Source organism: Doryrhamphus excisus, linkage group LG1 (genome assembly GCF_037039965.1).
Source record: "Doryrhamphus excisus strain RoL-2023G ecotype Guam linkage group LG1, RoL_Dexc_Guam_v1.1, whole genome shotgun sequence".
NCBI classification, from domain to species: Eukaryota; Metazoa; Chordata; class Actinopteri; order Syngnathiformes; family Syngnathidae; genus Doryrhamphus; species Doryrhamphus excisus.
Genome location: NC_136357.1, coordinates 28,287,962 through 28,304,890, shown reverse-complemented (window position 1 = coordinate 28,304,890; position 16,929 = coordinate 28,287,962). Strand labels below are relative to the sequence as shown.

General features: G+C 38.2%; 2 protein-coding genes across 3 annotated transcripts in view; one reads left to right on the top strand and one right to left on the bottom strand.

Annotated features, from left to right (window-relative positions):
- LOC131131935 (C-myc promoter-binding protein-like) overlaps positions 1-5,157 on the bottom strand; it is a 36,629-nt gene extending 31,472 nt beyond the window's left edge. For both annotated transcript variants that reach the window (XM_078793172.1, XM_078793175.1), the window contains exon 1: positions 4,917-5,157. The gene's annotated coding sequence lies outside the window, so the exon portion shown is untranslated. The remainder of the gene's footprint in view (positions 1-4,916) is intronic.
- Positions 5,158-15,073: 9,916 nt separating this feature from the next.
- socs4 (suppressor of cytokine signaling 4) lies at positions 15,074-16,195 on the top strand. Its single transcript, XM_058077023.2, has one exon. The coding sequence runs from the start codon at positions 15,074-15,076 to the stop codon at positions 16,193-16,195; it is 1,122 nt and encodes a 373-aa protein (XP_057933006.2).
- Positions 16,196-16,929: the final 734 nt, after the last annotated feature.

The window sequence follows — 16,929 nt, the reverse complement described above, 5'->3', positions numbered from 1 at the left end:
TTGGTACATCGAGACAAGCGCAGGCGCACCAGCTCATCAGCTCATCAGCTAGCACCTTAGAAAGCATCAAATGACAATGTGTCCTTGCTACTGTAATTATTAATGTTAATAATTAATAGTCCGGGGAATTGTTAGTGTACTCGTGTAACCAGTTCTGCTTCCAAAATTTTATTTATTCTTGCCTCAAAAGGCCCACCGCAGCTTGTCCTCCCCCTGGGTGGACGTTAACCGAGGTTAACCTTTTAACATGCGCTGCCCTGCCTCTAGGCTGCACGGTGGTCGAGTGGTTAGCACGCAGGCCTCACAGCTAGGAGACCAGAGTTCAATTCCACCCACGGCCATCTCGGCCGTCAAGCAGGCTATGACAAACACTGCATGACATGACGTCGAGTGCAAAAGGTTGTCCTCTCATTTAGTGTGGAAGTGGTAATTTTTTCGCTTCTTCGTCCCTCGACCTCACTTCATTTGAAAGACTTTTTTTGATCTTAGAATAAGTTATTTGGAGGCTAACTGGTTCGCGAAGTAGGCGGCTATGCTAGCAGTGTTGATCCTGTCGCCTGCGCAATGTGACGTAAACAAAGAATAATAGTGTAAAAGTGACTTTTGGAGTGTTATTTCATGTCTTCAGGGCTCTAATAATGTTAGCGCGCAGGACACACAGCTAGGAGACCCGAGTTCAATTCCACCCTCGGATATCTCTGTGTGGAGTTTGCATGTTCTCCCCCCTGTGCATGCGGGGTTTTTTCTCCGGGTACTCCGGTTTCCTCCCACATTCCAAATTGTCCATAGGTATGAATGTGAGTGTGAATGGTTGTTTGTCTATATGTGCCCTGTGATTGGCTGGCCACCAGTCCAGGGTGTACCCCCCCCTTACAGTCGTCCCTCTACATCGGCTATGACGAACATTGCATGACATGAGATCGAGTGCAAAAGGTTGTCCTCTCATTTAGTGTGGAAGTGGTCATTTTTTTTGCTTCTTTGTCCCTCGACCTCACTTAATTTCTGTTAGAATAAGTTATTTGGAGACTAAGTACCAATTATTAGGCTACTTATTAGGCTACTTGACTTCATTGTCATTAGAATTCTACATCATAAATGACTTCCCATTATTATTATTATCACTATTATAGTTATATACTGTAAATATATACGTAGGTCCCGTAGAGAAAACAGAACATGGTGGGATTGTGGATGTGCCACAGCAATGCTGCTTCAGTTTCAATTGTATTTTTAGCTTAGAGACAGCATGGGACGCATGAATGTCATTCTTTGCCCCGTCATGTGGCTCTCACACAGGGAGGTGTCACTGTACGGCTCGCCTCTACTTCAGGCTTTGAATTCAAAGTCATAGCAAATATGGATTTGTTATGTAATTGCTAGCCAAACTCAGACTGGGAACTCATTCATTCATTCGTTTTCTACCGCTTTTCCTCACAAGGGTCGCAGGGGGTGCTGGAGCCTATCCCAGCTGTCTTTTGGGGGCGAGAGGCGGGGTACACCCTGGACTGGTGGCCAGCCAATCACAGGGCACATATAGACAAACAACCATTCACACTCACATTCATACCTATGGACAATTTGGAGTCGCTAATTAACCTAGCATGTTTTTGGAATGTGGGAGGAAACCGGAGTACCCGGAGAAAACCCAAGCATGCACGGGGAGATCAAAATACAAGACTTCTTCCTTCAGTCATTCATTTTCTACCGCTTATCCTCCACACAGAGATGGCCGAGGGTGGAATTGAACTCGGGTCTCCTAGCTGTGAGGCCTGCCTGCTAAACACTCCTCCACCATGCGGCCCAAATTCATTCATTCATTCATTCATTTTCTACTGCTTTCGACCGAGGGTGGAATTGAACTCAGTTCTCCTAGTTGTGAGGCCTGCATGCTAACCACTTGTACACCATGCAGCCCAAATTCATTCATTCATTTTCTACCGCTTATCCTCACGAGGGTCGCGGGCACGGGGAGAACATGCAAACTCCACACAGAAATGGCCGAGGGTGGAATTGAACCCTGGTCTCCTAGCTATGTGGCCTACGCACTAACCACTTGTCCACAGTGCAGCCTTCAATTTAGTCATGTTTGTCTATAAGGCAGGAGGACCATTGATCAAATTGACTTAAGATTTGTCAGATCAAAATACAAGATTTCTTCCTGAATCTGCACTCTCAGCATCATTCATTCATTCATTCATTCATTTTCTACCACCTACCCTCACAAGGGTCGCGGGGGGGTCGAACTCAGGTCTCCTAGCTGTGAGGCCTACGCACTAACCACTCGCTCACCGTGCAGCCTTCAATTTAGTCATGTTTTTCTATAAGGCAGAAGGACCATTGATCAAATTGACTTAAGATTTGTCAGATCAACTGGTGGCCAGCCAATCCCTGGGCACATATAGACAAACAACCATTCACACTCGCATTCATACCTATGGACAATTTGGAGTCGCTAATTAACCTAGCATGTTTTTGGAATGTGGGAGGAAACCGGAGTACCCGGAGAAATGTAAAAATTGGGTTTTCTGACCTCAGTTCCCTACATGAATCCAGAAAGGAGGCCCTGACTCGGTTCCACAAGGGGTTAATTCCTAGACAATGTGACAGGGAAAACTCACAGCTGCCTTTACGGAAAAGGGGCCGGTGAAAATGTCCGAATGGGATTTGTGTTAAGGTTGTAACAGCCAAGTTGCTCTCTGGGCTCCAGCTGTATAGACAAAGAGCTGAGAGTACGACCACAGCTGAGGTGGAAAAAAAGGAATTTGAACATGAGAACATAAACACAAGCCAGTTGGACGCCTCGCTACAGCCTTCACCCCGGAACTTTATCCTGGAACTTTATCCTGGAACTCTGCGTGTATGGCAGACGAGTGGTTAGCGTGCAGGCCTCACAGCTAGGAGACCAGGGTTCAATTCCACCCTCGGCCATCTCTGTGTGGAGTTTGCATGTTCTCCCCGTGCCCGCGACCCTCGTGAGGATAAGCGGTAGAAAATGAATGAATGAATTTGGGCTGCATGGTGTACAGGTGGTTAGCATGCAGGCCTCACAGCTAGGAGACCCGAGTTCAATTCCACCCTCGGCCATCTCTGTGTGGAGGATAAGCGGTAGAAAATGAATGAATGAAGGAAGAAGTCTTGTATTTTGATCTGACAAATCTTAAGTCAATTTGATCAATGGTCCTCCTGCCTTATAGACAAACATGACTAAATTGAAGGCTGCACGGTGGAAGAGTGGGTAGTGCGTAGGAGACCCGAGTTCGACCCCCCGTGAATGAATGAATGAATGAATGAATGATGCTGAGAGTGCAGATTCAGGAAGAAGTCTTGTATTTTGATCTGACAAATCTTAAGTCAATTTGATCAATGGTCCTCCTGCCTTATAGACAAACATGACTTAATTGAAGGCTGCATGGTGGGCAAGTGGGTAGTGCGTAGGAGACCCGAGTTCGACCCCCTGCGAATGAATGAATGAATGATGCTGAGAGTGCAGATTCAGGAAGAAGTCTTGTATTTTGATCTGACAAATCTTAAGTCAATTTGATCAATGGTCCTCCTGCCTTATAGACAAACATGACTTAATTGAAGGCTGCATGGTGGGCAAGTGGGTAGTGCGTAGGAGACCCGAGTTCGACCCCCTGCGAATGAATGAATGAATGATGCTGAGAGTGCAGATTCAGGAAGAAGTCTTGTATTTTGATCTGACAAATCTTAAGTCAATTTGATCAATGGTCCTCCTGCCTTATAGACAAACATGACTTAATTGAAGGCTGCATGGTGGGCAAGTGGGTAGTGCGTAGGAGACCCGAGTTCGACCCCCTGCGAATGAATGAATGAATGATGCTGAGAGTGCAGATTCAGGAAGAAGTCTTGTATTTTGATCTGACAAATCTTAAGTCAATTTGATCAATGGTCCTCCTGCCTTATAGACAAACATGACTAAATTGAAGGCTGCATGGTGAGCAAGTGGTTAGTGCGTAGGAGACCCGAGTTCGACCCCCTGCGAATGAATGAATGAATGATGCTGAGACTGCAGATTCAGGAAGAAGTCTTGTATTTTGATCTGACAAATCTTAAGTCAATTTGATCAATGGTCCTCCTGCCTTATAGACAAACATGACTAAATTGAAGCCTGCACAGCGGACGAGTGGTTAGTGTGTAGACCCGAGTTCGACCCCCGCGACCCTCGTGAGGATAAGTAGTAGAAAATGAATGAATGAATGAATGATGCCGAGAGTGCAGCTTCAGGACAATGTGTTGTATTTTGATCTGACAATTCTTAAGTAAATTTGATCAATGGACCCTTGTGAGAGAAAAGCAGTAGAAAATGAATGAATGAATAATCTTTAAGTACAAGAAAAACAAAAAAAATATTGCCAGATTCTTGCCTATACACACCACTTTTGAAAGTTTAATTCCGGATTAATAAAGTACTACTTTAATACTTTAAGGTGGTTTCATTTTGTAATAATTTGTCATGTAAAAAAAAGGTAATGGCTGATTCTTATTGCCAAAGAGCATGAGGCAGCCACCCTAAAATATCCTGAGGCAACAGGGTTGTTTTAAAAAAGGTATTAATAGCTACAGGGGTAAATATGTAACCATAACTGGATGTTACACCGTTACAGGTGATACAAGCACGGGGGTTGCAAGCACCAATCCGCGTGGATTGCAACAACCTGTGGCACAGCACATACACACACACACGGAAAGCTAGCAAGAGGATTTAAACCAACACACAAGCCAATAAAGCGTGGCAGACGTTAGCAAAAAAAACAAACAAAAAAAAACACTCCAAATGAAAAGAACCACGAGAGACCGACACGATGAGGCAAATGTGCCCGGGCTCGGCTATTCGTTCCGGGCATGTTTTTGAAGACAGAGACGGCTCACTTAACGGTTCATGGTGCTCTACTTACCCCGACTTGAAAACGCCGTTTCTAGTCCTTAGCTCGCGGCGTCATCGGGTGTCATATGTCCATATACACACCGCGGTTCTGGTTCTAAGCGGCGGCCATTATGGTGCGTTTTGCGCTCGATTGTACCGACACGTAAGCGTTTGTAGTCCCGCACCGAAGGCAAGCGTCTCTCCCCCGTCAGTCAGTCAGTCACCACCGCCGCCGCCGCCAAGCCGGCTGTCCACGTTTGGCGGCCATTTTGGTTGTGATGAAGAGTCCGCTGCTTTGCGCGTGCACGTGCACGTCGGACATACACGCGCGCGCGCACACCTGACACAGTTTTTACAAGTGCGCGTGAAAGTGAGCCATTGAAAAAAAAAACAAAAAACATTAATAATGTCCCGTGCATTTTTAATACATTATATTAGTTTTTGTATCTAATTTCCCCCAAAATTACACATTTATTTTGTTTTGCTTCTCATAATATTTCCACTTCAAAAAATATTTTTATTTATTATTTGAACTTTATACTACTACAATTCTTATTAATATTTTGTTATTCCCAGAATAAGTTGTACATGTATTTTTCTTTAATATTTTGACTTTTGCTATTAAAATTACTTTTTATTATTTATTTATTATTTTATTTATTATATTATAAATAAATATATATTATATTATATTTAATTTATTTTATTATTTATTTATTAATTATTTAATTATTTTCCCTCGTAATATTGGCAGTTGCGACTTTTTCTTTGAATATTGTGACATTCTTGTAAAACTACAATTGTTTTTTTTTTTTCATTTTTGCTTCGGTTGTTTTTGTAAAATTTCCAACAATTTCTTGGTATACATTTTTTCTTGTAATTATGATTTATTATGCTGATATTTTGTATTTATTCTCCTAGCATTAAAACTTTTTCCACAACCTAATTTTCCCAAATAATAATTGTATTGTTTCTCATAAGAATCCAACTTTCCAAAAAAATTATATTATTCTTTAATATTTGAACTTTATACTATAAAATTATTAATAATACTCTATTTCTCTTAATATTTGTATTTTTAATTTTTGCTGTTTCTGTTTTCATTTTTCATTAAATGACTTTCTTGAAATGTTGAATCAATTGTACATGTATTTTTCTTTAATATTTCGACTTTTGCTATTAAAATTGTATTATTTTTCCTCATAATATTGCAAGCTGCAACTTTTTCCTTTAATATTTTGACATTCTTGTAAAACTACAGCTGTTTTTTCCATTTTTTGTAAAATTTCCAACAATTTCTTCTTGTAAATTTTTTCTTGTAATTATTATTATTATTATTATTATTATTATTATTATTATTATTATTATTATTATTATTATTATTATTATTATTATTATTATTATTATTATTATTATTATTATTATTTTATTATTATTATTATTATTATTATTATTATTATTATTATATTGTCTTTATTCTCCTAGCATTAGAACTTTTTCCACGACCTAATTTTCCAAAATAATAATTGTTTTATTTCTCATAAGAATCCAACTTTCAAAAAAATTACATTGTTCTTTCATATTTAAACTTTATACTACTAAAATTATTAATAGTATGCTGTTCTCAGAAAAGCTGTGACTTTTTCTTGTATTTTTTTGTCTTAATATTAGAATTTTCAATTTTTGCTGTTTATGTTTTCATTTTTGAAATTGAATGACATTCTTGAAATGTGCTGCAGCTCAAAAGAAAAACATTAAATGTCCCCGGGGGCCACAATTTGGACACCACTGAATTTGCAACAGAAGGAAACCTTGCTCTACTGCCATCTGCTGGTTGGTACGACGAAACACATGTCCTATCTTCAAAATGTCTTAAAAAAAAAAGAAACTTGGAAAAATAATCCAATTAGAACCCTGCTGCTAGCTTGATGTTGACATTCTTTTCTGATACCGGATCAACATTTGCAATTAAAGTGTTCTGTTCCTGCAAAAAATTTAAAATGCCATTCCTTTGAATTATGTTTTATGTGTTTTAGCGCCTCTACATGGCCACATTAGGTATTGCAATTTAAGAATGTGCTTTGAAAAAAACAATTGTGTCCCTGTGGAGAAAAATACTGCTAAAATTGCACTTTTCCCCCAATTTTGACTATGTTTTTTTATTTCAAATATTACACTTTTCCTCTTAAATAATTTTCATAAATTTATTTTCTGAATATATTGACTTTTTTCCAATAATATGACATTGTAACCTTTAGCAAATTCACTCAAATTATATAGTTATGTGATTAAAAAGCGAATCATATTCATATTACGTAGTGTCCTAATGTGTTGTGTTCAGGGACTACACGAGTACTGAGTGCACACACTCACACAATTACTGGAATGTCTCCTCTCTGCTATTGATTTATTGGTGGGCTTTGCAAATGTTTACATGGCAAGGCCGGAGACATATAAACCCAACAGCCCCCCCCACAGCCCCCCCACATCCCCCATCTTGTCTCTTCTCCGTGCATTAGAGGTCATCAAACACGCCGGCCAATAAACTGCTGCACGGGGAGACAAAAAAGCTATCAGAGATTGTCTATGGTCGTCAATGAAGACGATGAACTCCTTCCTGCTTGGCGCAGCTGAAATTGGACATCATGAAATATTATATCACGCTCATAAAAGTGCAACATTAAAAGTAAAGCTTCCGACTCAGGACATTAAAAAGCATGCAGATGGATTCAACCAATTTGGAGTCGCTAATTAACCTAGCATGTTTTTTTTTGGAATGTGGGAGGAAACCGGAGTACCCGGAGAAAACCCACGCATGCACGGGGAGAACATGCAAACTCCACACAGAGATGGTTAGAGGGTGGAATTGAACTCGGGTCTCCTAGCTGTGAGACCTGCCTGCTAAACACTCCTCCACCATGTGGCCCAAATTCATTCATTCATTTTCTACTGCTTTCTACCGAGGGTGGAATTGAACTCAGGTCTCCTAGCTGTGAGGCCTGCGTGCTAACCACTCATTCACCGTGCGGCCTAAATTCATTCATTCATTTTCTGGTGGGTGCTGGAGCCTATCCCAGCTGTCTTCAAGCAGGAGGCCGGGTACACCCCGCACTGGTGGCCAGCCAATCACAGGGCACATATAGACAAACAACCATTCACACTCACATTCATACCTATGGACAATTTGGAGTCGCTAATTAACCTAGCATGTTTTTACAAACTCCACACAGGGATGGCCGAGGGTGAAATTGAACTCGGGTCTCCTTGCTGTGAGGCCTGCGTGCTAACCACTCGTCCACCGTGCAGCCTTCAATTTAGTCATGTTAATCTATAAGGCAGGAGGACCATTGATCAAATTGACTTCAGATTTGTCAGATCAAAATACAAGACTTCTTCCTGAATCTGCACTCTCAGCATCATTCATTCATTCATTCATTCGCGGGGGGTCGAACTCGGGTCTCCTACGCACTAACCACTTGTCCACCGTGCAGCCTTCAATTTAGTCATGTTTGTCTATAAGGCAGAAGGACCATTGATCAAATTGACTTAAGATTTGTCAGATCAAAATACAAGACTTTCTGAATCTGCACTCTCAGCATCATTCATTCATTCATTCATTCATTCGCGGGGGGTCGAACTCGGGTCTCCTACGCACTAACCACTTGTCCACCGTGCAGCCTTCAATTTAGCCATGTTTGTCTATAAGGCAGAAGGACCATTGATCAAATTGACTTAAGATTTGTCAGATCAAAATACAAGACTTTCTGAATCTGCACTCTCAGCATCATTCATTCATTCATTCGCAGGGGGGTCGAATTCGAGTCTCCTACGCACTAACCACTTGTCCACCGTGCAGCCTTCAATTTAGTCATGTCTGTCTATAAGGCAGGAGGACCATTGATCAAATATACTTAAGATTTTATAAATAAATAATCAGCAAATAGGCGTAAATGGCAAATGTTGTATTGCGAATAAACACGGATCCGGTATACCTGAAAATGTACCAAATTTGTGTGTATCCTAGCATAAATTGGAGACAGCCAAATTGTGAAAGACCATACAATGTAAGATGCACAGGCTGTCGGCCATTTTGGTTTGCAGGTGCCATTTTGGGGGGGATTTGGGCAACAATGATTTTTCTTTTTCTGTGTTTCATTTTTTTTTTTTTTTTACTTTAATTTTAGCTTCTGCTTTCTCAAATGCAATAACGTCAAGCGGTGACGACTGTGATGTTTCAAGTGACGTGTTTTTTGATGGAATCGCATTTGGAGCAGCACTTGAACAAAGAGTAATTAAATCATGAGTATGCTTTAAAAGTAGCAGTGCAGATTAGCATCATACGGCACACAAAATACAATCCTAATTTGACGTATCGGTGTCTTACAAAAATATCACAATCTGAACACGGTGTTGGTATTTGAATATCGATCATGCATACTCTCCACTTGGTCACATGTCTCGGTGCCACTGATGAATATGAGAGGATGTATGGAATTCTAAACGATACGGTGAGAGATGCATCGTTGCTCTTTGGTCGGAGGATCTTCTGATGAAAATCAATGGAAACAAACGAGACTGGTGGAGCCAGACGCCATGCTGATTCAATTTACCATCACACACACACACACACACACACAGCATGTAGCTGAAAAAACATATGCATGAATACTTTACCACAGTCAGACAGTCGATGCAATGGGGTGCCATCAAGCTGTAGGACTCCAGCAAACTACAGTGAGAGAGCCATTATCCACAAATGGCGAAAAACAGTGGGAAACCTTCCAAAATGTTGAACAAAAGCAAGTAAACAGAAAAAAATAAATAAAATAAATAAAATAAAATAAAATAAAATAAAATAAAATAAAATAAAATAAAATAAAATAAAATAAAATAAAATAAAATAAAATAAATATAATAAAAAATGAAATAAAATAAAAACTTAATTGAGATTCAGCAAGATCTACGAGTGTGGAAAAGGTTAAAAAAAAGCAGTTTCTAAAGCTTTAGGACTCCAGCAAACTACAGTGAGAGCCATTATCCACAAATGGCGAAAAACAGTGGGAAACCTTCCAAAATGTTGAACAAAAGCAAGTAAACAGAAAAAAATAAATAAAATAAAATAAAATAAAATAAAATAAAATAAAATAAAATAAAATAAAATAAAATAAAATAAAATAAAATAAAATAAAATAAAATAAAAAATAAAATAAAAACTTAATTGAGATTCAGCAAGATCTACGAGTGTGGAAAAGGTTAAAAAAAAGCAGTTTCTAAAGCTTTAGGACTCCAGCAAACTACAGTGAGAGCCATTATCCACAAATGGCGAAAAACAGTGGGAAACCTTCCAAAATGTTGAACAAAAGCAAGTAAACAGAAAAAAAATAAATAAAATAAAATAAAATAAAATAAAATAAAATAAAATAAAATAAAATAAAATAAAATAAAATAAAATAAAATAAAATAAAATAAAATAAAATAAAATAAAATAAAATAAAATAAAATAAAATAAAAACTTAATTGAGATTCAGCAAGATCTACGAGTGTGGAAAAGGTTAAAAAAAAGCCATTTCTAAAGCTTTAGGACTCCAGCAAACTACAGTGAGAGCCATTATCCACAAATGGCGAAAAACAGTGGGAAACCTTCCAAAATTTTCAAAGACGCTTTACAGAAAAAAAATGAAGTTGAACAAAAGCAAGTAAACAGAGTAAAAGATACATTAAAATACAACATTCATTTGTTTATACACAGCTAATACATGGGTCAAATAAAATAAAATAAAATAAAATAAAATAAAATAAAATAAAATAAAATAAAATAAAATAAAATAAAATAAAATAAAATAAAATAAAATAAAATAAAATAAAATAAAATAATTGAGGTTATAAAACAATTTCTAATGCTTTAGGACTCCAGCAAACTACAGTGAGAGCCATTATCCACAAATGGCGAAAAACAGTGGTAAACCTTCCAGTAAAAGATACATTAAAATACAACATTCATTTCAACATCCTGAAGATGTCACAGTCTCTTTAAGGCAGGGGTCTCAAACACCAAATGTGGCCCGCAGGACACTAGTTTGAGACCCCCTTACATTGAAAGTTTTACTGTAAGTTTGATATGGATGCCGTATGGTATCATGTACCCAGAAAAAATTATTACGTTTGATTCATGTTCATGTTAAAGGTTAAATAACTGTTAATATTTATCCTCCCTATCCGTGTGGAAGTGGTAAGTTTTTGGCTATTTAAGTTGAAAGGAAATAACTCGGAGGCTACCGTTTGGTGGCTAGCTCTCAAGTTTGCGAGTTAGCATGTGTCTCAAGACCCTGCAGTTGCGCAATAAGTTGTGAATAAAAAAAGTATAAATGTGACTATAGTCGTGTTTTGTCATGTCTACAGGGCTCTAATAATGCTTTGTTTATTTTAATATGAAAAAAATCATTTGTCTACCCACCAACTATATGTGGTTTATTACATTTTTATTATTTGCTGTTTTTTATTATTATTATATTTATTTATTTATTACTGATTTATTGTTTTTCTTTATTCTTGATTTGTTTATTTATTTTACATCTTATTTTGTATAGAAAAATATATAAAAAATATTTGAGAACAGAGCTTTTCTTGTAGAAAATTGGAACCAAAGCGAAGTTTTTAAAATTTTTTTGTTTTTAATAAATGCGTTTTTTTTTTTTTTTTTTTTTTGGAAAACCTGATGCGACCCAGTCTCACCCAGACCCTAGCTCCAGTGGCCCCCCCGAGTAAATTGAGTTTGAGACCCCTGCTTTAAGGGAAGCCATCTGGCCCTTTGCCAGAACATAAGCAGTTTCCGAGTGTGATAATGCAAAGAGCATTAAATATTCACATCACAGGAAGTCCAGTTTCACGACATTATCTGACATGTCCGACACGTATTGATGACAGTTCTCGGGTTTCTTGACCTAGCTTCCGTATCAATGTGCATTGCATTAAAAAAATAATGCTAAAACTGATTAATCTGCTATTATTTGATGTGCATTACACATATTGTGTTAGATTCCCACACCAACCCACACAAAATCACCAGCAATATTACTTGTCATGTGACAGACGTAGTATATTTGTACCATGAATTATCGATTGTATCTGTGTGACAAATATGACCTCTCAGCCGCACTTACTGGAAGTTTTTAACTGCGAAACACGATTATTTAATCAATAAGTGAAGCCTTTTAGATCCTCTGTTGTTTCCGCTATCGGGGCTAAATAATTGATTGAACTTCTAAGCATTGTAATAAGTCAATAAATCTGATTAATAACACACAGTGTAGTTTAGCATCTACGGCTAATTCCAGGTATGACGATTACCGTTTACTGCAGTAACACAGGTTGCAAATTAAACAGGCGGATTGTCTCGCATGCTAGCGAGCTAACCAAATAGCCTCAAATTTATTTCTTCTAAACAACCCAAAAAAATACCACTTCCACACAGAATGGGAGGAGAACTTTTTTTTTTCATATTAAAATGAACAAAGCATTATTAGAGCCCTGAAGACATGACAAAACACGACTATAGTCACATTTATACTCTTTTTATTTACAACATATTGCGCAACTGCAGGGTCTTGAGACACATGCTAACTCGCAAACTAGAGAACTAGCGACCTAAACGGTAGCCTTCAAGTTATTTCCTTTCAACTTAGATAGCCAAAAACTTACCACTTCCACACGGATCGGGAGGATAACGGAGGCGGGCCGTGGGTGGTTTACATCAAAACAGACCTTGTTTTGGAAATTCAATACCGCTGGAATAGGTGCAGATTCTGGAAGATCTATGTTTATGTCTAAGTTTTCTGTGTGGGTTATTGTGTGTAGCTGCTCTATAGGGGCTGTTAATTCGGGTATATTGTTAATTTTTTAAATAAATGCGATTAATCGCCATTTTGCGCTTCAAATTTCATAAATCATGCGGTCTTGTGTTTGAGTTATTATTATTATTATGTTATTAGTCAAACTATATGCATATTTAAGATATTGTTGCATATCTTTTTCACAAATGAAGCATTTTCAAGCATAAAAAAATGGCTAAATGGACTGAAATCTAAATATAAAGCATTCAAATATATTGCGTTCGTGTTCTACACTGTCATGTTCGGTGAGACACACAAGCACCAGACTTGATCGTCGCTTGAATGACCTCACGACAGGCGCAATAATCCCAAATAAAAACCCAAATTAAAAACACGTGCTGCTGTTGCGCCCTTGAGAAACTCAACTCTGAACCCCTAACGTCACTTCCTGTCCACCACTCACTGGCAAAAACACAGTCATGAGTCTTATTTATGCCTCCAATGACTTATACACACTTATTATGTTTACTATCTTGGATAATATGAGTGTAAAAGTGACCATAGGGGTGTTATTTTATGTCTAGAGCTCTCTAATAATGTAAAGGTTGCAATAATGTGCAGGTTTTCTATGCTTTAACTACAAAAATACACACTTTTCTGATTGTTTCACCCTTGCATCTCACACAGCAAGTATGGTGTGTTCAAAGACATTACAAAAAAAAAGTATTTCCATGGTATCGGGTTGATACCTAAACCCTAAATCCCTCATTATCATCAACTCGAGACCGCCCTCTACGTATATACCCAACCCATCTTTACACCGCTTCACTTCATTGGAACACCATCACGGAGGGGAGGAAACTCCTGCCCCCCCCCCCCTCTCCTGGGATTATACCCGGTGATGTTATTGGGCATCGAACAGCCTGCCATCTGGTAGCAGCGGAGCAAGCTGCAAGCTACTGGGTGGACGTGTCCAACATGGATGAGGGGCCGTGTTTCTATTTCTAAGGTAGGAGCATCTTTTCAATGCATTTCATCGTTATCATTAAAAAATAACTCTTTTCATATTTATTATTATGTATGTATGTATGTATGTGTTATGTTTTCCAAAGTCCCTATTATGGATGTTGATGTAATTAAATTAAATTAAATTAAATAAAAATAAAAATAAAAATAAAAATAAAAATAAAAATAAAAATAAAAATAAAAATAAAAATAAAAATAAAAATAAAAATAAAAATAAAAATAAAAATAAAAATAAAAATAAAAATAAAAATAAAAATAAAAATAAAAATAAAAATAAAAATAAAAATAAAAATAAAAATAAAAATAAAAATAAAAATAAAAATAAACTGAGGTTACTAATGGCCCCCGGGCTGCAGTCTGGACACTGATATGCATATTCTAAATGTATTTGTGAAAAAAATTAAATTAGTTTTAAATTAAATTATGCAAAAATAAATAATACATTTTTTTTGCGGTTACAAATGGCCCCTGGGCTGCATTTTGGACACCACCCCTGGCGTATATTGTACAGGAGAGGTTTCAAACTCATATCCATATTCTAAATGTATTTGTTAAAAAATTAAATTAGTTTGTCACCTCATCATGTGACCTTATAAAATATTGTAAAATTATGCAAAATTAATGAAATTATTTATTTCATAATTTAAGAAATTTGGTATACAACATAAATAAAAATGTTTTTAATTATTCTTATTGTAATTGAATTTGTTTTATTTATTGCATTTTTCAATTAGAACCCCACTATGTGACCTGATAAAATATTGTAAAATTATGCTAAATTAATTAAATTATTTATTTCATCATTTAAGAAATTTTGTGTACAACATAAATAAAAATGTTTTAAATTATTTTAATTTTAATTGAATTTGTTTTATTTATTGCATTTTTCAATTAGAACCCCACCATGTGACCTGATAAAATATTATAAGATTATGCAAAATTAATTAAATTGTTTATTTCATTATTTAAGAAATTATTTGTATATAACATAAATAAAAATGTTTTAAATTATTTTTATTTGAATTGAATTTGTTTTATTTTGTTGCATTTTTCAATGAGAATTTTTTTTTTGCAAACACTAAATTATTAATGATTCATTCATTATTTATTATTAATTATTGAAATTGTATTCATTTATAATTATTCGGTTTTTATTTAAATGATTTTTAATTTTATGTATGTATATTATTTGTGTATATTTGAATTAAAATGCTTCACAATGTTTTTATTTTGGTTTTAATTTCAAATGTTCATTCTAATTGAATATATTTAAAAAAAAAAAAAAAACATAACTGATATGAATTATATCACAGAGAAAGAAGAGGAAGCCGCCATGTCCGAGAAGAAGCCACAAGGTTCAGACACCCGTCCCAAGTGCGGCCTCCGCAGTTGGAGTGCCGACAGCTACGCTTGGAAAGGAAAGAAGCGCTCAAGAAGCTCCCGCAAAGGATCCAGTCCCGGGGGGCGCGAGACGGAGGGGTCGGATGAACTCGGCGTTCGTTCCACGTCCTGTCCGAGGAGGCGAAGAGATAGAAAGTGCAGCTGCGGCAGTCTGGGGGACGACGTCGATGTGGTATGTCGAAAGGCCTTATCCCGGCGTTCTTTGAGGCAGAAGTTCCAGGATGCAGTCGGACAATGTTTGCCTTTACGGTCCCACCATCATCATCATCATCATCATACACAGGCCGCATCGAGACCCTTTTCCGTGTTATTCTGGTCTAAACGTAAGATTCACGTCTCAGAGCTCATGCAGGACAAGTGTCCTTTCTCGCCTAAATCTGAACTCGCCCGTTGTTGGCACCTTTTTAAAAATCAGAGCTCACTCAAGGACCTGGAGGCTCACCTCAAACCCAACTTGGCGTCTTCATCCAACCCCCAAATTCAGACACTCTCCTGGGAGGAAATCTGCAGCTCTGGATCTGGGAGCACCACCCAAGAGGACTTGGACCTCGCCGAGGACCCCGGGAGCCACGTTCTGGTTCCCGATCTCTTACAGATCAACAACAGCTCCTGCTACTGGGGGATGCTGAACCGCTTCGAGGCCGAGGAGCTTCTCGACGGGCAACCGGAGGGAACGTTCCTGTTACGCGACTCGGCGCAGGACGGCTTCCTGTTCTCCGTCAGCTTTCGACGGTACAGCCGCTCGTTGCACGCTCGCATCGAGCAAAACGGCAAACGTTTCAGCTTCGACGTGCACGACCCGTGCATGTACCGCGACGCCAGCGTGACCGGGTTGCTGAGGCACTACAGCGACCCCGCGACCTGTCTCTTCTTCGAACCTCTTCTCTCTCAGCCGTTAGCCAGGACTTTTCCTTTTTCGCTCCAGCACCTTTGCAGGGCGGTGGTCTGCAGCTGCACCACCTATCAAGGCATCGAGAATCTGCCGCTGCCCCCTCAGCTCAGGGACTACCTCCGGCAGTACCACATCAAGTGTGAAGGGGCCTGTGCTGTGTGAACATGCTCAATTTAGTCATGCTTGTCTATAAGGCAGGAGGACCATTGATCAAATTGACTTAAGATTTGTCAGATCAAAATACAAGACTTCTTCCTGAATCTGCACTCCCACCGTGCAGCCCTCAATTTAGTCATGTTTGTCGATAAGGCAGGAGGACCATTGATCAAATTTACTTAAGATTTGTCAGATTAAAAGGGGGTGCTGGAGCCTATCCCAGCATGCACGGGGGAGAACATGCAAACTCCACACAGAGATGGCCGAGGGTGGAATTGAACCCTGGTCTCCTAGCTGTGAGGTCTGCGCACTAACCCCTTGTCTATAAGGCAGGAGGACCATTGATCAAATTGACTTAAGATTTGTCAGATCAAAATACAAGACTTCTTCCTGAATCTGCACTCTCAGCATCATTCATTCATTCATTCATTTTCTACCGCTTATCCTCACACCCTGTGACTTGGTGGCCAGCCAATCACAGGGCATATATAGACAAACAACCATTCACACTCACATTCATACCTATGGACAATTTGGAGTAGAAAATGAATGAATGATTTTTTTTTTAATGGCCAACTCTTTGACTTAAAGAGTTTGGGTTTGCGTCACAAAAATGCCTCGCCTTTTGTCATTTGGTAGCTTTGGTCTTCCTGATTTAATGATACAGCGTCATGTGATCATGTGACAAGCGACGGGCCTGTCAAAGCTAGACAGCCTAACGAGATGGAAAATGCTGTTTT

Bases quoted from the DNA above. Each gene is read 5' to 3' on its own strand.
- socs4 (XM_058077023.2), top strand. From the start codon at position 15,074: ATGTCCGAGAAGAAGCCACAAGGTTCAGACACCCGTCCCAAGTGCGGC.